Source organism: Petromyzon marinus, chromosome 5 (genome assembly GCF_048934315.1).
Source record: "Petromyzon marinus isolate PM22_M1 ecotype Great Lakes invasive population chromosome 5, UKy_Petmar_22M1.pri1.0, whole genome shotgun sequence".
Taxonomy (NCBI): Eukaryota; Metazoa; Chordata; class Hyperoartia; order Petromyzontiformes; family Petromyzontidae; genus Petromyzon; species Petromyzon marinus.
This window is the reverse complement of record NC_133671.1, coordinates 50829-72943: the sequence shown is the minus strand read 5'-3', so window position 1 is coordinate 72943 and position 22115 is coordinate 50829. Positions and strand designations below refer to the sequence as shown.

The 22115-nt window shown below is 47.5% G+C and overlaps 1 protein-coding gene and 1 long non-coding RNA gene across 2 annotated transcripts in view; one reads left to right on the top strand and one right to left on the bottom strand.

Annotated features, from left to right (window-relative positions):
- The window catches only part of LOC116938908 (IgGFc-binding protein-like), an 82683-nt gene extending 65339 nt beyond the window's left edge, over nt 1-17344 (top strand). The window contains exons 56-60 of the mRNA XM_076060629.1: nt 9154-9353; nt 9711-9849; nt 13208-13321; nt 14068-14179; nt 16833-17344. Of these exons, the coding sequence (XP_075916744.1) occupies nt 9154-9353; nt 9711-9849; nt 13208-13321; nt 14068-14179; nt 16833-17019 (752 nt within the window). The 3' untranslated portion in view covers nt 17020-17344. The remainder of the gene's footprint in view (nt 1-9153; nt 9354-9710; nt 9850-13207; nt 13322-14067; nt 14180-16832) is intronic.
- Nucleotides 6875-11377, bottom strand: LOC142912457 (uncharacterized). The gene is made up of 3 exons (XR_012934072.1): nt 10534-11377; nt 9733-9793; nt 6875-7204 (listed from the first exon to the last, which is right to left on the bottom strand). It is a non-coding gene; the product is annotated as an uncharacterized LOC142912457 (long non-coding RNA).
- Nucleotides 17345-22115: the final 4771 nt, after the last annotated feature.

The following is a 22115-nucleotide window of genomic DNA, read 5'->3' as shown; positions in this document are numbered from 1 at the left end:
GGGGGTTGCCACGTACCAGCATCTCGGCGAGCGGGCCGATGGTGACAGCCGACACCAGGGTAGCGGCCACGGGTGTGAAGCGAGGGCGATTCGGCTCTTGTCCCAGGAACGGAATCCGCTCCCCGCTGCTTTCCACCGTGGCGCATCGCTGACGGGGCTGCACGTTGAGTCCTAGTTTCTCCAGGAGGTTCGTACCTGCAAAACACTCATGGCACAACACACTCGAGACATAGAATTCCTGGGTGCACGTCTGGTGTCCGAAGCGGACCTCGAGGGAGATTCTTCCCAGCAGCCCCATCCCGGCTCCACTCGTTGTGTGCAGCGCGCGATCCGGGGCCTGCAGGCAGCCCACGTCCACCCCGAGCATGCTGCAGTGCGCGGTGCTCACGAGTGAGGCCACCGCCCCCGAGTCCAGTAGAATCCGGGTGCGCTGCCCATTCACCTGTCCTTCTACCAGCAACGTGGCCCCCGTGATTCCCGCCACCAGCTCCCGTAGCCAGTCGCCCGTCCTCACCATGTCCTTGGGTGTTGTGGTCGGAATCTGTGTGGGGGTCACTCGCTGACCATTATTACTATCGTCGTTTTGTGTCGGGACCACGTCGATTGCACCCCTAGATGGTCCACTCTCTAGGGGGCGTTGGCGTTTAACCCTGGCGCGTTTCTAGCACGGGCGATCTGAGGGCAGTCTCTCACGAGATGCCCTCGATGGTCGCACAGGTAGCATGCCCGGGGGGCGGTCCCATAGGAGGTCCCCTGCCCATCCCTTCTCCCCCTTCCTGTACGCAGCTGTCCAAGGTCGGACTCTAACTGGGACACCCGCCCGGCCAGCCCCAATACTGTGGAGCGTAGCTCCCCCATCTCGGACTGGATGGTTTTCATATTTGTATTCGCTTCCTTGCGTACGTGGGCCACCTGGCCGGCTATATCCCCCATGCCAGTTTGTAGCCCTGCTACCCATCCCGGGGTTGTCTCGCGGGGTCCTGGAGGCTCCCTTGCCCGACCCCTTATCGTACTGGTATGCCCCTCCTCCTCCCCTGGGAACAGGCTTGCGATGGCGCGCTCTCGTCCCAGCCCTCGAAGCTGCGCGCGCTCACTGGCCAGCTCCTCGCACTCGAGTGTGCGCTCGACGAGGGTATTAAAGGGGAGGCTCGTACCACCCACTTTTGGCTGCCACCACGCGGTGTGGGCTAAATATCGGAGGATTTTGTCGGCGGCCAGCTCGTCAATCACCTCTGTTGCGAACTTTGGGCGGGCGATCCGTGTTAGCGATCGCACGTCTTCAGCGTAATCGCGAAAATCCTCGCCGGGTTGGCGGCAGCGCGCCTCTATGGCCGTCTTGGGCTGTCTCACATTACGCGTGCCAAAACGCAGGTCGAGTTGGTGCATCAACTCTTCCAACTGGGTTTGGGTGCTTGCAGGTAGTGCCTCCACAAAATCAGCTGCCCGCCCATCTAGATTAATAGTGAGTTGTCGTAACGCCTGCGCGTCCGTCCAACCATTAAGCTCTTTAGCCCCTATGATGTTGCGGGCAAACGCTTTCCACGAAGGGGTCCCTGTGCCTGTAAACACATATCTTATTTTCGTGTGGAGTACCGCGTCTCTCTCCCGTGGGGCTGTGGGGGTTTGTACCACGTCTGACACCAAATTGTTAGGGAGACTGCCCCCCGTCTCCCCGTTTTCCCGTGACCCACCGTCCTCCTGCTCTCCCCCCTTCGCTGCTGCTCCTCGGGGCATGATTTAACTAGCTGCACTAACCACTTTACAATCACGGCGAGCTGCGCAGGCTCACGGGTTAACATGCCGCGGCGAGCGCGCACACGTGGGTGAAATTACACACCCGTGCGTAAACACAGAAACACCCCTGCGTGCAGGCTCATGGGTTAACGTACGCGGCAAGCGCGCACACGTGGGTGAAATTATACACCCGTGCATAAACACAGAAATACCCCTGCGCGCAGGCTCACGGGTTAACGTATGTGGTGAGCGCCCACACGTAGGTGGAATTACACACCCGTGCGTAAACACAGAAACACCCCTGCGCGCAGGCTCACGGGTTAACGTACGCAGCAAGCGCGCACACGTGGGTGAAATTATACACCCGTGCGTAAACACAGAAATACCCCTGCGCGCAGGCTCACGGGTTAACGTGCCGCGGCGAGCGCGCACACGTGAGTGAAATTACACACCCGTGCGTAAACACAGAAACCACAGCGCGCAGGCTCACCACACCACGCACTCCCCTTCCCACTCATAGAGACAACACGACACGGTTTATACTCTACTGACAATTTATTTCCCACGAATAAACAAACTAAACTGTGCGTGTCAGTGCAGACCAGCAGGACAGGTCTAACCTATCTCTCTACTGTTGATACTTAATTGGCCTGTCCGCTCTCTATTCTCTCTTTCTCTCTCAGAATTTCGCCCCTTAGTCTTACCTCTCTTCCTTCTACTTATGGTCTGACCTCGCAGTGTTGGAGGTCGCGGAAAGATGATGCTGTAAACGGAATCTGGCTGTTCTCTGACCCGTCTCACGGACGTGTGAGTAACAGTGAGATGACGGCTCCTCGATCCCTGTCTCCAGTTGATCCCCAGCAAAAACTACCCCGTGCTTTCCAAAATCGTCCCTTTTTATGCTCGGCTTCAAAGCATGCACGCCACCGACCCGTTGGCCTCTTATCCAATCCGATTACCCTCCTCTCCGATGCTCCGCCCCCCCATTGTTTAACCAAGTGCACCGACTCAATAAGCGAGCCGGTGCCGCATCATCGCCGTTAACCCGCGGTGCATCACGGGTAGAGACGTTAATCCGTGGTGCATCACGGGTAGAGACGTTAATCCGTGGTGCATCACGGGTAGAGACGCTATCCCGTGGTGCATCACGGGTAGAGACGTTTAACCCACGCGGCCCTGCTCCTCACCTGCCTGCTGGTCCGTGTGTGTCTTGGGGTTTTCCTCACTGCGGTTCTCAGTGAGTTCACCATGGTCATTTAATTTTAAGTTAAGCCATAGCGCCGCAGTGCCATTTGGCCTGGGGGGGGGGGGGGAGGCTGCCAATTCCCTGGCCCTGAGAAACCGTGGAGCACCCCCACGAGGGGGTCTCTCGGGTAAAAACTCAGGGCAGGTGCCCCCTCCCCACGAGGCCCTACGTGAGTGTGTGTTTATGTTGGGGGTGGTGGGGAGAGCGCTGTGACGGGAGCCGGGTGGCTTCTCGGTCACAGCAGCACAGCGATGGCCCTGGTTTCGGCGGAGTGGCTTCACTGTTGTGGCACCACATATACGCACATTGCTATAGCATCGCAGTCTGTGTGCTTATCTTTCATAAAGTTCAGTACTTATTGATATCAAATACGACAAATGTTCTTCTACATGCCATTTCACGACTTTGATCTGCTTGCTATCAACCTTTCATTAAGTAGACTGTTGTTGTACAGCAATGCGCATGCTTTCATTTATTTTAGGGTCAAGGGTTGACATAGGCAAGCCATCATTGTCATCTCTACAGTCATAAAATAGGTACCATTTTGTGTGAAGTCGTCAGTGGCTGTTAAAGCTGCCCCCTACCATGGGAATGTGGAACTACCACTGGTGGAGATAAGTGCCGCACAATGTCCCTAGGAGCATAGAGCCCTTTTGTCAAACCACTGCTGGATGAGGGCCTCCCCACGCCCTGCTGATTGTGGAGGGCGTTTGACCATACTTCACCCTGGCTGGTCAGTGTGGATCGGTCAAGGTGGACAACAATGCCCTGCAGCCCTCTGACAACCTGTTTGTCCATGGTGGGCACCCATCCAGGCACTGTCTAAGCTCAGATCTACTTGGCTTTCGAGGTCCGACCAGATCGGGCACATTCCAAGTCCGGGTGATTTGTTCATAGGCGTTGAGAATTATAGTGATGCTGTTCTTAACAGTTAACATCTCGTGGTGGCGCGATGTTAACTACCTCGCCTGGTATACAGGAGGCCGTGGGTTCGATGCTGACCATCACAATATATATTTGGAGTTTGCATGTGGTCGTGTGGATTTTTTTCCAGGTCCTCTGGTTTTTTTGCTCCACATTTAGAAACATGTGCGTCGAGTATTTAACTGCTATAAATTACCACATGATAAGCCACGTTATTGGGCTATCATTTGTGGCCAGGTCGCTTCTGATAAAGAGCTACATAGCTCGAGTGGACATTACCTGGTAAAATAAATAGCAGTTAAAATAGTTACAATAATTTTCACAGTAAAATATAGGTAATACATAAGTTTTTTCAATACACACACTTTTATTTGCACTCAAACGTAAAAAATAAATTATTTTGACCCTAGAATTAATAAAATGTGATGTGCTGAATACAAGTGGGTGGCTTCCTTTCGACATCTTTAATTTTCTTTATGCAAACCACCCACTTTTATTCAGCACATCAAATTTTATTAATTCGGGGGTCAAAATAATAAATTTTATATGTTTGAGTGTAAATAAGTGTACATTGAAACATTTAGTTCTTTACTCTTTGGTTCTTTTTGGTTAAGTCACGTAGGTATAACACAAAATAAATTAAATTAAATGACGTTCTGGGCGCAACACAAGCGTCCGTCACCAGGTGGGACGACCACAGCAAGAAACAATTGCTGAAGTGGGCAAGAGAGCTTCTCTAACAAGAGGATATATAGGTAAGAGGGGGGAGGAGCCAGGGAGGAGAGGGGGGGGGGTGCGTGGGGCAGGAGGAGTGGTGAGCTGCTAGAGCACGGGGGAAGAGAGAACAAAGGGGAAGAAGACGGAAGGGACGGCAGACTGCCCGGGGGGGGGGGGGGGGGGGGGGGGAGGTGAGGGGCTGAGAAGCAAGCAGGGCTGGCAAGCTGAAGAAACTGGAGATGCGGATAAGGAAGCAACAACATAACACAATTATTGTTTTACCTGGTTAATAAGATCCTTACAATGATTGCTCAATTCGTATCCATATTCTCGGTTAAAGTTATGTGTATGTTTATATATCTGGATGGCTTCATTAACAAACCTTTGATAGTAGCCCGAGGGTTTGCGGAGTACCTTGGTCTCGGGAAAAGACAACATGATGAGAGTCCACAATGTTATAGCAATGGTCAGCCACGGCGGAGGCGTTAGTTCTGCCGTGTTTCAGATCCAACTTCAGACATATCGTTTCGTTTCCCCAATATAACAATCACCACAGGTGCAACTTAGTTTGTAAACTCCAGGATATTGCATGTCAGGAATGACATCCTTCACAGATGGGATTAGATCACGGATTTTGTGTACGGTACTGAATCAGACCTGGATCTTGTGTTTAAGATTTTGGAAATATTTTTGGTAACGCCTGCTATGTATGGTAACGTGATGGTTTTGATCGGTGTCTCAGGGGGTTGTTTCTCCATGATTGGAGCATCAGCTTTGCGAATAATATGGTCCGAGTACCCATTCTTCTTGAGGGCCTGGCGTATGTGTTCCAGTTCACTAGCTAGGTGGTGTTGGTCAGAAATGCAGTGGGCCATATGGAGTAGTGTGTTTTTATGAGGGTATTATTCTGTGCTGGATGGTGGTGGGTATCAGGTTTCAGATAGGAATCTGTGTGAGTGGCTTTCCTGTAGACAGAGTGTCTCAACGAACCATCAGGTTTCTTCTCAAACAACACATCCAGGAAAGGTAGGTTAACATCCTTCTCCACTTCCATGGTGAATTTGATGGATGGGTGTATGGAATTAATGTGGTTGAGAAATTGGTTCAATGCTGGCAGACCATATGGCCAAATGACGAAAGTGTCATCTACATATCTCTTCCACAAGGACGTAGGGTGGATGTCTGGATGGCATCTGTTTCAAATTTCTCCATGAAAACATTCGCTATCACTGGTGATAAAGGGGAACCCATGGGGGTACCTTCATTCTGTTTGTAGAAGGTACCATTCCAGGTGAAGTAAGTGTTGGTAAGTGCCTTACCAGAGTAGGAATATCAGGGTTATTGGCAGTCCCTCACTTTCCAGGGCACCAAGCCATGGCCTGCATTCACAGAGCACTATCCATGTGATATATTTAACAAAATAGGTGTTTTAGTTTATAATTGATTATAAGGGTTTTGTGATTAAAAGTATTTGAGAGAGGGAAAGCTGTATTACAATATATGTTCAGATTGACTCCATTTACAGTAATTAATTTCTCACCAGACCTATCCCCATTCATCTATTAGCAGTTTATTGGATACAGCGATGATCCATTTTGAGTAAATGTATGTGTATGTTGAACTTCTTTCGCACCGTACATCGCCAACCGTGCTAATCAGAGGTGCATGGAAAGGACAAACTAAACACAAAAAAAGCAGTTCTAAAGAAATTAATTTTAAATCTAGATGTATATTAATCTAGATTTTATTTGTGAGGCATACCTGTGTAACGAGTGGTCTCCGACATGGTAAGTAACTTTGTAGGTTTATTCAATAAAGCTTGGTACAGCCACAGACTCCATCTCTTTATTTTATTTACGGACTCCACCCTTCGGGTGGCTACGCTGCCCCGCGGTACGTGGCGCTCACCCACTCTCCGACACACCACTGGCTGACGGTGCACCGGGGAGCGACTGAGCGGCTGGAGGACGAGCCGCCATGGCGGGGCAACAGCGGCGGGGCTCCTCTTCAGTCTTCAATCACCGACCCCTTGCGTTGCTCTGTGTCCCGCTTATATCCCCCTCTCCGGACTAAGCCCCGCCTCTGGCCACGCCCTTCCTGGAACGTTCCCGCCTCTCACCTTTCCCCTAAATGTAAACCCTACAATGGATAAGCCTGGGCTGTAGAATGAATGTATGCCCCCCTGATAATCCAGGCGATGGCGCTCTCATTACATCACCCCCCCCCCCCCCCCCCGTGTGAAAAATGTAGCCATCCTGGCTAAGGAAGGGCAACACAACAGAGCGCCATCAGCCCCATGAACCGAACACAACAGGAAGAAGAGAATCATAACGGAAGGTTGGACCCCCCCCCAACGCAACAACAACACAGCGGAAGAACACGCAACTCGAATCTGAAAAATGGCTTATGAAAATCGCGCCGATTTCAAGTGTGTCCGCGTGGCCGGTCCATCCACCAGTGGCGAAAAAGGAACATCGGCTGGTGGAGGTAGCGGTCCAACAGGGGGCGGTCCGGCCGGCTCCCCCGCAGATGGACACGGGGGAATGGCGACGTCCTCCGGACCCGCTGTCACCCTCAGGGGCGCTGTGGATGGAAAAGAAACAGGCTGCGGAAGATCACCCTTCACAGGGGTGACAGGTCTGGCCAGCACCAACATACGTACCATCACCAGCGGATTCAACTGCTCTCGTTTCACATCGGGGTAGGCATCCACCGCCAAGGCCATCAAGGCACTTTTGTAGGCGAGGGGCGACTCCGAGCTCCCCCCGCCTACGGTGCTGAAATGTTCTCATTCTGTCGTCGGGCGGCTCGTAGACCTCCGCCATCTCTGCAAAGGCTTGTGTGAGCGTCTTCTTCTTCTCCGGGGAGATAGAATGGAAAACAGCCAACGCATCGTCATCCAGCATGATGGGTAAGGCAATGAGCGCCTCCTCCTCCGACCAGCGAAGAGACTTGTAGGCAGCGTCGAAGCGCCAACAAAAAGCGCTCCAATCGCCATTAGCCGCCACAAATTTACGCACGTGGGGCAGGCGTCGACCGCGATCGCCGCCTTCTCTCGCAGCGGGTGTCGCGATGCTTGGTGAATCCCCGCGCGGCAGCGACGAACTGACGGCCGGTGCACCGCTCCCCGCGGCAGTAGACAGAATGGCGGCCGTAACATGCGTGCTTGGCGGGAACTGCGAAATGGTGGCCGTATCCACCCCGCCCGGAATGGCGGCTGTATCAACCAAAGGGGGACCCTCCAAGGCGCCGTCACCGGCCCTCTGCACGTCCACCCCCGGACGGTCTGCCACTGGACTGCCTCCAGCGGCGATCAGCGTGACGAGAGCGACGAGATGGAGGAGCGCCATTGTCAGGATGCCCAACTGCGTCTCCACCCTATGCCATAGGTCGTCCGGGCGATGGTAGGAAACTCCCGCCACGCCGTCTGCCGCAGGTGCAACATCAACACCCCTCGTTGGCTCCATCACTGGGGCCACAGCCCCCGGGGTTGGTGGGAGCTGATCGTCGTCGGAGGACACTGCAGGCAGATTCTTCGTCTTCTGATGTTTAGACATCGTGTCTTGAGTAGCATGATCAGAAAAAGTCCACTTAACTGACACCACTGTAATGAGTGGTCTCCGACACGGTAACTATGTAGGTTTATTCAATAAAGCTTGGTACAGCCACAGTCTCCGTCTCTTTCTTTTCTTTACGGACTCCACCCTTCGGGTGGCTACGCTGTCCCACGACACGTGGCACTCACCCACTCTCCGACACACCTCTGGCTGACGGTGCGCCGGGGAGCGACTTAGCGGCTGGAGGACGAGCTGCCACGTGGTCGATGTAGATGGCGGGGCAGCAGCGGCGGGGCTCCTCGTCAGTCTTCAATCACTGACCCCTTGCGTTGCTCTGTGTCCCGCTTATATCCCCCACCCAGGACTAAGCCCTGCCTCTGGCCACGCCCTTCCTGAAACGTTCCCGAACGTTCCAGAGGCATCCCTGGTGGAACCGCCTCTCACCTTTCCCCTAGATGTAAACCCTACTATGGATAAGCCTGGGCTGTAGAATTAATATATGCCCCCCTGATAATCCATGGGATGGCGCTCTCATTACACCTGTAATTAAAACTTTGGGCACCAGGGATGGTGAATCCTGCAGACTTTGTCAGTTGCTGTTTCTTCTAACCTGCTGTGCTATGGTATTACCAGGTAGGAAATGTGAGCTGATCTATTTGCATACATTATTGGGGTTATGCACTCTTATTTATGGGTTTTCTCCTGGTCATCCGGTGTCCTCCCACACGTTTAGTGAACTATTAAAACATCCATAATCTGGAGACTCAGTAAAGCTTTCTTAGATGTACTTTTACACATTAATACATATTTTCTTAGAAGAGATAAAACAGATATACTACATTACATCCATATCCTTATGTAAGAGATCTGATATAAACACATGGCACACACTTAAAATACACGGCAAGATATGTTTGCAAAGGCATATCATTCATAACTCGTTTGCATTGTGTATATGTGTGTATGAACACACAGATGCGGCATGTCCTCCGAACAGCATCTACACTGAGAGCATGACTGCTTGTCCGGCCTCCTGTGGGAATCTCGCTGCGCCTGAGGAGTGTGGCCTGCCCAGAATGGAGGGGTGCCAGTGTGAGCTGGGGTTTGTGTGGAGCGGCTTTCACTGCGTGCCCTTTAGGGACTGTGGCTGTTTTCATGATGACACCTACTATGAGGTAGCAACAACACACACAAGACACACAAAACAATAACATACTACACTGTTCTGTAGTAACATGCATAATTCTGTCTATATATTACATAATGTTGATTTTAGGTCATATACTCTGTGGGTTGTCACATGGTTTCCAATATTAGAATTGCAACCAATACCAATTATTCTCATGCAAATATAAATGTCCTTCACCTGTTTGTTGGCAGCACCGTGTGGCAGTTATGAACGAGATAAACAGACCACACCGACTACCTGTACACGTTGCAATTTGTGGTAAACTCTTTCAGAGGGTTTCCATAGCAAGTGGGTTGATTAAACGCATGGTCTTTTCCATTCTCTGTGTCCATTTCCCGTGAAGGTGGGCAAGGAGTTTTACTCACCCCAATGCAGTAGTCGGTGCCAGTGTGTGAACACGGACACAGTCCTATGCAGAAACAAGGGCTGCAACGTAGAAGAAGTTTGCTCCATCAGCAACTACACCTTTGGTTGTTTCAATCGTGAGTCTCGAAGGACACTGTTTCACCTCTCATCATACTCCATGTAGAAAGCAAATGTGCATATTTTTATGTAATTACCCCTCTTAAGATGAGTGGGTTATATATGGCTAGTCCAGTTTATTCTCAAATGCAACACTCGCATTCAAATTCTGAAAAAAGGTGCGACTCTCAGGAAGACTTCCCGAAACTATTGAGCACTTATTTGGTTAGTATCAAATAAACCCTTAGAATGTAAAAAAAAACCGTGGAGAAATTGGTTTAAGTTAAACGTTAAGTTATATTTCAATGTATACTGATTTACAGTTGTTCTTAAGGTAGATAGTGATGATTTCATCCATAAAACAGCCGATTCACAATAACAATGGATGCATACCTTTTTCCCCATAATGCAGTTAGACATTGTTGTTGGATCATTTGATATAAATATATGAGACCCTTGAATATTGCGGTGCTTACGTTCTTGGAAAGTGTCGCGAAAGGGGAAACCGCAATATTCAATACTCAAGCCTGACCTAAATAATGCTGTAAAGCAAATGGCAACCGAAAATAAGACATCACAATTGAAATAAGTACTGAACTGTATGTCATAAAATAAAGTAATTGAAATAAACAGGTAAAAAGCCTGTACAGAAAACATTCCTAGACAATAAATAGTACAAATACTCAATACATACTGTAACTTACCGATGATGATGATCCAAAGCGGGTGTGCGTGTGTGTTTGACCGTGGAGTGGGGAACGGTAGTTCAAGGATTAGCACGCTGCACTACGATTATCTGAAATGGTCCTGGGCTTCCCTTAGGTCGACTCAGCCTCAAATGAGTACCTGATGTGATGTGTAAAAATCGCCACTGGGGAGACAGGTGACCAGGCGTGGTTCTGGCCACCCACCTCCTGCCGTCCTTCGTAGGTGCTACTCACTAAGAGCACTTGTCCCAACAGTGTGTTAAGGCTATACGGGGGATCTTTGTCCGCGAGATGTTTACATGGCAAAGGTTGAGTGCCACCGACTGCCTCTCTTAGCTCGCCTGCCCCGCCCCACAGTATCAGCCACACAGCACCATGATATGTACAGTATACCCACCAAAGGCCAAAACTAACCCCGCGATACCTAATTGGTGTACAAAAAGCTTTCTTGCGATAGGTCGAAACCGCGAACGATAAATCCGTGATATTCAAGGGTAAACCTATTTTATAAAAATTTAAAGTGTTTTTACTCATTCTGTGCGACAAGAAAAATATTGATGTCAATTCAAAACTGTTCCTTTGCCAGCTTATATCCATAAAGCCATTTCAGGGCCCCACAGTGTAAAGTGCATACTCCAACGATAAGTTCTGTTCTGTCTAGGATGGGTCATTGCTGCAACATCAGTCTAATATGTATATATGTTACATATGGCAATGTTAATGATCAGTTTAACATGTAGGCTTTAGCGACCATCGAGCTAATAGTGCCAGATGGTGACAGTCTGAGAAGTGACATTCAACATGTCAATGAAGCGCTGCCAATGAACGGTTACAATGATGCACAAATCAGCAGGGCATTGAATGCCAAAACCAAATCAAATAACACGAGCATTGCAACTGCCCAAGTAATTAAAACGATCAAAATACCGTACATTGCGGGAGTAACTGATAAACTAGCCAGATGTTTGTAAAAACAAAACATCCGAGTCAGATTTGGCACGGTACATAAAATACAGAAATTAATATCTGGTAAAAAGATGTATTACCGAAGCTATCAACAGAAAGGGTGTGTACAGTATTAACTGCACTTGTGGCAAATGCTATGTTGGGCAAACAGGACGAATGATCAGCACAATACTAAAATAACATCAGATAATTATTAAATATACCCAAATACAGTGGTACCTCGGAGATCGAACTTAATTCGTTCCAAAGCTGTGTTCGAACACCGAATTGTTCCAACACCGAATCAATTTTCCCCATAAGAATGAATGGAAATAGCATTAATTGGTTTCTCACACAGGATGCTTCTATTATGGGCCATTTTTACACAAAGTTTACAATATTAAAATACAGTACAGTACATAAAAGCATACAAAAACAAGAAACAGTTATAATTAATAGAATAAATGAACATTGAACTTTACTTTACCTGTAGTAAGGAGAGTGGATGGCTTGAGTGGAAGGTGGTGAGGAGGGGAGGTGTCAGTGTTGCTTGGAAGGGGAGTCCCCCTCCATAAAAACGTTGGGTAACTGCCCTTCTGGGGTTCTTTCTTTTATTTGCGTTTTTTCGAGCACTTACTGTGATTCACTTGAGGGCCTTTTCACTAAAAATTGATCAAGAGAGGATTGTTTCTGCCTCCGTTTAAGATGTTTCTGAAATTACTCAATGCATTAACATTATAAAAATCGCCTGCTCTGCTGGCTACTGCGTTATCTGGATGATGTTTTTCTACAAAATTGTGTAACTCAGCCCATTTTGCCACCTTTGAAAAATGGCTTTGTGTAGAGTTTTTTAAAGTTGGAAATTACCTGTTGGTCCATGGGCTGGATGAGAGGAGTCGTATTGGGGGACAGGGACTTTACATTGATAAAGGACAAGAGGTACGCGTAAACTGGGTCATTCGCCTTTGTCTCGGTCGCCCTGGCTACGCGCCTCGGTCCAAACAGGTTTTTCCAGTTGTTCGACCCCCGAATTTTTGTTCGATGTCCGGGGCAAAAAGTGGTCGACAATTTTGTTCAATCACCGAATTGTTCGAGTTCTGGGGCATTCGATCTCCGAGGTACCACTGTACAACTGTCAGCAGTCACAGAATATTCGTGCCAAAAGGACACTCGATTGAATCTTGATTTGAAGCTTTCGTGACTGCAGGAATCCACACTATTTGGTTCTTAGCAACATCAGCAAGGACGAGCGTTTTGAACTCTCTAATTAAAAAACAGAGATGACTGTCATCCTCTCAGCCGACAAGGGCAATGCCACTGTCATCATGGATAAAACCACATACAACAACAAAATTCAGGACCTTCTTAATGATGGCAGCTATACCAAAATCAACAGAGATCCCACTAATTGCCTAGCTACTAAAACCAACAATATCATGCTTGTTAATGCTCATATTCGTGGCATTCTGAAAGGAGGAAAATTGTTAGTTTTATTTTCTTAGGTCACCATCAAGTGAGCAATTGTGACCGAGTGAACTAAGATAAGGAGACCGCAATGCCCTTCTTCAGAAAATGCTGTGATAGTTTTTTCACATAGACCACGTGCTCTGTACGTATCTGAATGATGTTTTAAACTTAAGGAAGCAAATGCAATCGTACAGAATGAAACAGTTTCAGTTTCAAGAAACCATTGATAACTGCGAACAACCCATCGGCTGTGTTGCAGTGGACGCTTGTGATTCAAGCCCATGTCTGAATGGAGGAACCTGCACAGAAAATGGTCGAGATTTTGAGTGCCACTGTCCACCCACACACAGTGGGATCGTTTGTGAACATCCAGGTACGTGCATAGAATAAGCCAACATTTATAACATTCTCCTGCTGCAGTATCTGTATATGTGACAATACCATGCATGGAAGGTTTTTCACACTTGAGATGTTAAAAAAATATGTACTACAGGCACAAACACTTGGATTATCGATTATATTAAATCATTGGTTAGAAAGATGTATCATGATATGTAGGTATGTAAGGCAAAGCTTGTCTTGCTGTTGAGTGATATTGAGTCATTTGTCGTTTAACTATAATTTAATAATTTTATATTTTGACATTTTTCTCTTATCTCTTTGTTGTGATTTATGGTTAATCAGGCCTCCATTGAGAAATAAATGTCTCTCGTATGTATGTTGGACTTATTTCGCACTGTACGTAGCCAGCCAATACTAATCGGAAGTGGGGCAGAATGACAACAAACTAAACACAAAAAGCAGTTAAATTAAATTATATCACATACAATAGCAGATAATTTTCGTGTTTCTCAATTTTGATCAAGTGTGGGATTTGAATGTAGTGCAATTAATTCATTAGACCTTTCTCCTGCATGGTAATTATGCCATAGTCTGCACCCCCTGAAATGGTTCAGGGAAGTGCAATTCGTCTCTTGAGAACTGCCACTGTTTGCATTTTGGATGCTGTACTTGATCTGCACTGGTTATATTATGCTATGTGTGCTAACATTACAGTTGTATGCGAATATCAAGCTGTGCCATCTGGTTGCAATAAATCTCCTTTTTTTTGCACTTAAGGGAATACACCACCGCTCGACACTGTCACCATCATCATCATAGTGGTCTGCACTGTTGGTGGAATCGTTTTGATCTCCGTGACCATTGTAATTGTCAGGTTCCGCCGTGGGAGGTGAGTCAATTATTGATTACAATAAAATGTACTTGCATTCATTTCTGGGGACGTCATTAGTAACCAAGTATTTCATTTATAATGTCTAAATATGGCCGAATCTCCAGACGATCTGTGAGAGATAGGGCAAGCACTGGAGAGGTTTAAGGATATACAAGGGGTGTGTGATGGTGACTTGTGTCCAGGGCACCCGAAGAAAAGGAAAGGCCTGATTGGGAGAAATGGCTCCCCTGATCTGTACCCGAATGGTGAGATGTTATTGGAATTCTGCGCTAGTCACGGAATGTCAATAACAAACACCATGTCCGAACACAAGAATGGTCATAAGTGTACTTGGTACCAAAGCACCTTGGGCTGAAGGTCAATGATTGATTTGTGGACACTCGGGTGAATGGAGGGGCAGAGCTTTAAACTGATCACCACCTAGTGGTAAGTTGGATCCGATACTTAGGGCACCGACCAAATAGACGTGGAAGGCCCAAACGAATAGTGCGGGGTTTCTGGGAACATCTGGCGGAAGACCCAGTGCAGAAATATTTTACCTTCCACCTTCAAGGGAGATCGTGGACATTGAGTCCGAGCGGACGGTGTTGAGGACATCGATTGTGGATGCAGCTGTGAAAAGCTGTGGCCTGAAGGCAGTTGGTGCTTGTCACGGCGGCAACCCTAGGACCTGATGCTGAGGGAAGCTGTTAAGTTGAAGGAGGCTTTCTGAGCTAAGCTTGGAAAAAGGTCTCCCGACTCGATTGAGAGATGCTGGTTTGCCAAGATGGCGGCAGCTGCAACAGTCACTGAAGCGAAAGCCCGGGCGTGGGAGGAGTTTGGAGAAGCCCCAGAGAGGGATTACCAGGCAGCATCAAATATGTTCTGGCAAACCATCTGACGTCTTAGTCGAGGTTGACGGGACGTAGCCCAGGCTGTTTACAGTAAGGGTGGTGTAACATTGACCTCAACTGAGGAGATCGTCGAGAGGTGGAAGGAACGCTTTGAGAAGCTCCTCAACCCGGTGGACATTCCCGCCTCTCGGAAGGCAGCCCTGGAAACAGCTGGGGTGTTCGGAACCATCACGGCTGCTGAAGTCGCTGCAGTGGTCGAGGACCTCTGTAGCGGCAAGGCTGCTGGGGTGGACGAGATTCGCCCAGAGTTGTTGAAAGTGCTGGACTGTGTTGGAGTGTCGTGGTTAACACGCCTCTTCAATGTTGCATGACAGGTGGGTGCAGTACCTCTGGATTGGCAAACTGCGGTCATGGTTCACATTTTTTTTTAAAAAGGGGACCAGAGGGTGTGCTCCAATTACAGAGGAGTCACATTCCTCAGCATCTGAGGTAAAGCCTATGGCAGAGTACTGGAGAGGAGGCTCCGCCTGGTGGTCGAGCCTCAGATTCAGGAGGAACAATGTGAATTCCGTCATGGTCATGGAACAATGGACCATCATTGTTCCCTCTTACAGATATTTGAGGGGTCATGAGAGTATGCTTCTCCAGTCTACCTCTGCTTTTTAGACTTGGAGAAAGGATATGACCGTTTTCCCCACAATGTCTTGTGGGAGATGCTGCGGGAGTATGATATTCTGGTGCCACTTTTGTGCACTATCCGGTCCCTATATTCCTGGAGTGAGAGCTGTATCTATACTCTTGGTGTTAAATCAAAGTCCTCCACTGTGGGTGTTGGACTCCACCAAGGGTGCATCTTGTCTCCACTTCTGTTAGTGATTTTTTATGGACAGGATATCACGGTGCAGCCAAGGTATGGAGAGTATTCAGTACGGAGCTATCAAGGTGGCATCACTGCTTTTGTAGATGAAATTGTTCTCTTAGCTTTTTCAGTCTGTGATTTCGAGCATGTACTTAAACTTTTTGATGCCTAATGTGAAGCAGCTGGGATGAGAATCAGCACCTCCAAATCTGAGGTCATGGTTAGTGGATTGTTTCCATCCAGATGAGGGGAAAACCACTGCCCTTAGTGGAGGAGTTTAAGTACCTCTGGCTCTTTTTTGCGAATGGTAAGTGGGAGCAGGAGATCGTCTGGCGGATCGGTGCAGTGTCCGCAGTGTTTCGGGCACTGTATCATTCTGTGGTAGTGAAGCGGGAGCTGAGTTCTCGAACAAACTTCTCGGTTTACAGTTCGATTACCATTCTCACCATCACCTATAGTCATGAGCTTTGGGTAATGACCGAAAGGATGAGATCGCGGGTACAAGGGGCCAAAATTAGTTTTTTTTCCGCAGGGTTGCCAGGCTCACTCTCCATTATAGGATGAGGAGCTCAGTAATCTGGGAGAGCCTCAAAGTTGAGCTGCTGCTCCTCCGGATTGAGAGGAGCCAGCTGAGGTGGTTAGGGCACCTGGTAAGGTGCCCCCCGATAGATTTCCCCTGGAACTCTACCGGGCACGTCCCACATGGCAAAGACCCGGGGGCCGGCCCAGGATACGCTGGGGGTACTATATTGCTCGGCTGGTCTAGGAATGCCTGGGAATTCTCCAGGTTGAGCTCAAGTCTGTTGCCAGGGAAAGGGAGGTCTGGACCGCCCTACTCAACATGCTGCCACCACGACCCTCACCAAGACAAGCGGATTGAGAAATGAATGAACAAACACTTATATATCTGCTTATAATGTATTTTACTGAAATAGCACTGACACCTTTGTTTTGGCAGGAAAAACATGAAGCTCGAAGAAGTATATGACACTAAATCAAGTGCTTCTTCCGAGGATGACACGGGGCTTGCCAATTTCAATTACCTTCATGAAGATGTTGTAAACAGTGATGTGTGGGCCGCTTACATCAAAACAAATGATACAGGGATATTAAAGGTGCCAGATATCACGTCTAGTGCCTTCTAGTAGGTACAGTATTTATGACTTCGTATAAGGTGGGCTCATTATGATAGCCATGTTGGTCCAGTAAAGCTGGACAAGGCTTTGTGAAAGACATAAATTCTTTAGAAAATGATGAAGCCTGCCGATAAAAGTTACTGGTAATTGATAGTGATTCCTCTTGTGTCTATAATCATGTAGTAAATGCGTATATTCGCATTGCCATGACAATATTACAAATCTGCAGTAATTACAATCGATTCAAATGTATTCATGCACTCTAACAATGGAAAAGCAAATTATGAGGCTCAAGTCGTGCACCAATATATTGTAATAAACGAACTATATTATATGTGCCTGTGTGTATATATTTTTATTGATACTTTGCAATCAAAGTTGTGAACACTGAGACAGCTTATATTTTTCTTATTTTGTGGTTGATGATCCATGCCCTATCAATTTGTAAATGTTGTGAGTTACTCTCCAAAACACAACCGGTGTGCTGAAGAAACAACTAATTGGCATGTTTTGTTTACGTGTAGGGTTTAATGACACATGTTTCTGCGATCTAACCAAAAAAAACCTCTTATGGATAATATTTGTCGCCTGTGTGTTAAACAGGTCTTGTCTATCATGGGACCTCCTTTACCAGTACCAACATATTATAATAGGTTTTTCCCCTTTTTCTGGCAACAAAACAGGTATTAAGATGTTAAAACACCAAACTGAAACCTTTTACAAGGAATCATGTCTGCATGACCCACAATGCTTGTGGTCAGAATGCAAGCAAAAAACATACTCTGGTAATATCAGCATTGTCCTTGAAACTGATTAGTCCACACCAGAGACAGCTTTCTTTTGAGCCTCGTCTCAAACGGTGTTTAGACCAGAGGTGTGGACCAATCAGTTTCAAGGACAATGCATACAGTGAGGGAAAAAAGTATTTGATCCCCTGTTGATTTTGTACGTTTGCCCACTGACGAAGAAATGATCAGTCTATAATTTTTATGGTAGGTTTATTTGAAGAGTGAGAGACAGAATAACAACAAAAACATCCAGAAAAACGCATGTCAAAAATGTTATGAATTGATTTGCATTTTAATGAGGGAAATAAGTATTTGACCCCCTCTCAATCAGAAAGGTTTCTGGCTCCCAGGTGTCTTTCATACAGGTAACGAGCTGAGATTAGGAGCACACTCTTAAAGGAAGTGCTCCTAATCTCAGCTTGTTACCTGTATAAAAATCACCTATCCACAGAAGCAATCAATTAGATTCGAAACTCTCCATCATGGCCAAGACCAAAGAGCTCTCCAAGGATGTCAGGGACAAGATTATAGTCCTACACAAGGCTGGAATGGGCTACAAGACCATTGCCAAGCAGCTTGGTGAGAAAGGTGACAACAGTTGGTGCGATTATTCGCAAATGGAAGAAACACAAAAGAACTGTCAATCTCCCTGGGACTGGGGCTCCATGCAAGATCTCACCTCGTGGAGTTGCAATGATCATGAGAACGGTGAGGAATAAGCCCAGAACTACACGGGAGGATCTTGTCAATGATCTCAAGGCAGCTGGGACCATAGTCACCAAGAAAACAATTGGTAACACACTACGCCATGAAGGACTGAAATCCTGTAGTGCCCGCAAGGTCCCCCTGCTCAAGAAAGCACATATATATGCCCGTCTGAAGTTTGCCAATGAACATCTGAATGATTCAGAGGACAACTGGGTGAAAGTGTTGTGGTCAGATGAGACCAAAATGGAGCTATTTGGCATCAACTCAACTCGCCGTGTTTGGAGGAGGAGGAATGCTGCCTATGACCCCAAGAACACCATCCTCACCGTCAAACATAGAGGTGGAAACATCATGGTTTGGGGGTGTTTTTCTGCTGAGGGGACAGGACAACTTCAATGCATCAAAGGGACGATGGACGGGGCCATGTACCATCAGATTTGGGTGAGAACCTCCTTACCTCAGCCAGGGCATTGAAAATGGGTCGTGGATGGGTATTCCAGCATGACAATGACCCAAAACACACGGCCAAGGCAACAAAGGAGTGGCTCAAGAAGAAGCACATTAAGGTCCTGGAGTGGCCTAGCCAGTCTCCAGACCTTAATCCCATAGAAAATCTGTGGAGGGAGCTGAAGGTTCGAGTTGCCAATCGTTAGCCTCGAAACCTTAATGACTTGGAGAAGATCTGCAGAGAGGAGTGGGACAAAATCCCTCCTGAGATGTGTGCAAACCTGGTGGCCAACTACAAGAAATGTCTGACCTCTGTGATTGCCAACAAGGGTTTTGCCACCAAGTACTAAGTCATGTTTTGCAGAGGGATCAAATACTTATTTCCCTCATTAAAATGCAAATCAATTCATAACATTTTTGACATACGTTTTTCTGGATGTTTTTGTTGTTATTCTGTCTCTCACTGTTCAAATAAACCTACCATTAAATTTATAGACTGATAATTTCTTTGTCAGTGGGCAAACGTACAAAATCAGCAGGGGATTAAATACTTTTTTCCCTCACTGTAGGAGGAGGATTTAAGACAGAGAAACCTAGGGAATTACCGGTGAATCAGAGATGAGGAACGCAGATACAGGGACAATGGAAGGGGGGGGGGGAGAGGGGGGCGTGACGTGATGCCCCCCGTAATGGCCAGAGCGTTCAAAACGGCCGGTAAAAAGCACTCGATTGGACGCGCAGGATGACATCCCACTCTACTCCTCTCCACACACTCACCTGTCTCTCCCCTCTCATCACACTACTTACCTCAACAAACTCACCTGTCTCTCTCCTCTCATCCCACTACTCCCCTCCACAAACTCACCCATCTCTCCCCGCTCATTCCACCCGACTCCACTCTACACACTCGCCAGTCTCTCCTCCCTGATCTCTCTCTAGGCCACACTCACCTGCCTCTCCCCTTTCATCTCACTCTACTCTGCTCCACACACTAACCTGTCTCTCCCCTATAATTCCACTCGACTCCCCTAAACAAACTCACCTGTCTCTCCCCTCTCTTCCCACTCTACTCCACTCAAAAAACACACTTGTCTCTCTCCTCACTCTAAAACCCTCCACACACTATCCTGCCTCTCTCCCGACTCTTTCAAATCTACTCCCCCCCCCCCCCCCCACAAACTCAATTGTCTCTCCACTCTCATCTCACTCTCGGCCACATGTGTGGTGGTGATGTTGGAGTACGAACACACCAAGCCGGGCTACTTACAATACTTACCGGTGCGGTGAGTGTGTCATCTCGGACCAGGCTTCCTGAGGGGAGGGGGCTGTGGGGTCAGTAGGATCCCACAGGACCCCACCCCTCTGGGATGCGGTACAAACCTGTTGTGGGCAGTTGTGTGTGATTGTGGGTCCGGAGCCTCCTGAGGGGAGGGGACTGGGGGGTCGGTGGATCCCACAGAAACCCGCCCCTCGGGGGAGAAATTGTATAAAAGGAGGGACCCAGAGAGCAGAGAGGGCAGTTCGATCAAGCAAAGATGAAGAGCCAGTGAAAAGAGAAGACCGACTAGCCAGACCCTGGAACTCCTCTGACTCGCTGCCCTTTTCAGGGCCGGGCAGAGCAAGCCAGGGTGCGACGCCAGAGCCGCGAGGGCCGATGTCCTTCTAAGGGCCGGACTCGTGTGGCTGGTGGTCGAGACCTGCGCCGACGCTGGGCCAGGTAAGGTAACCTCCGGCAGGGAGGACTAGAATCGAGGGAAGTAGGGAGTTAACGTGGGGCATTAACTCGGGCAACACTTCCCTCTATATAGCACGGGTGAAGAGGCCGTTACCTCTTCAAGTGTCAGGGTCGCTACTGTTGAAGTATTTGTAATAAATACGTGTTGTCTCAAGTCAACAGTCTCCATCGTCAATAAGATCACTATACATGTACCAGTCTCTTCCCTCATTTCACTTATACTCCTCTCCACTGTTGGATATTAGCCTTTTTCAAAATTGATATTAATAATATTTGCCGATAGATATATGTTTTTTTTATAAATAATAGCACCCTCGAACCAACAAGCAACCTCATCCCAGCAAACAGATGTAGGACGTGAAAAGGCCATTACAAAGAGCCATCCTCCCCACACACACAACAGGGCGCCAGGAGATGGATCATAAAAGGTAATAAACCCAATCAAAGGAGACGGAAGGGGGGGAAACACTCCAAGAAATTCCAGGGCTCCATCTGGGAAGCCGAGACATGACGGCGCTGAGCGAGTTAAACAATTTCCCTCTTATTTGCTATTAAAACGACGGTTAAAGTTCAAAATTCCACAACAAGAATAAGCTAACATTATCGATCCTCACACCCACTCCAATTTAAAAAAAACAGGCCATAATCTACATCAGTGAATCATTACCCAATTATTAATTCGTTATCAAATGATTTTCACCTTTAATACTTTTACTGTTAAATCACAAAGCTTGGGGACAGAAAATACAGTCACATCAAGGGTTATCAAGAAGGAATGAGGCGAACGGGCAAACTTACTAAACGAGTTTAAACAATATTCCAGAGAGACTCCCGACCGTCTTTGTCTTCCCATAGCGCGAGAGAGAAAGGAATTTCACACCAGAGCAAGGAAATCATTATCGCGAGGGCCATCTGCACATCCGATGTGCGGGACTTAATGGCCCACCACCCCACCCCGCTACCGCGGGCAGACAGGTAATTAACAGCAAAAGCAGGCGAACAAGTTTTAAGTTAAAGAAATCACAATATATAATTTCATACATAACATTAATGTTAACGCTATTCACCGTAAACTATATTCCGTTTATATAACCTTGCAGACACCAAGGAATACGAATTCCCAGGATCAAGAAACCTACCTCTTAATATCGATATCGGAAATAAAATGATATAATGATAAACAGACACACGGAAAGACGAAAATAATAAATAAAAAAATGAGGAAAGGCCAGGATCACGGGATGAATCACAACCTTGTCGAACATAAAACCACATGATACTTGAGCGATGTTAAACCGGGGGCCAGGGAAAAAGAGAGTCTCCCGGCCGCCTTTGTCTTCCTGCAGCACATGATCAGAATATGCATACACTCAAGAGAGCATCATCTTCTCGTGGAAATAAAACCAAATACCTTGAATCAAAGACAG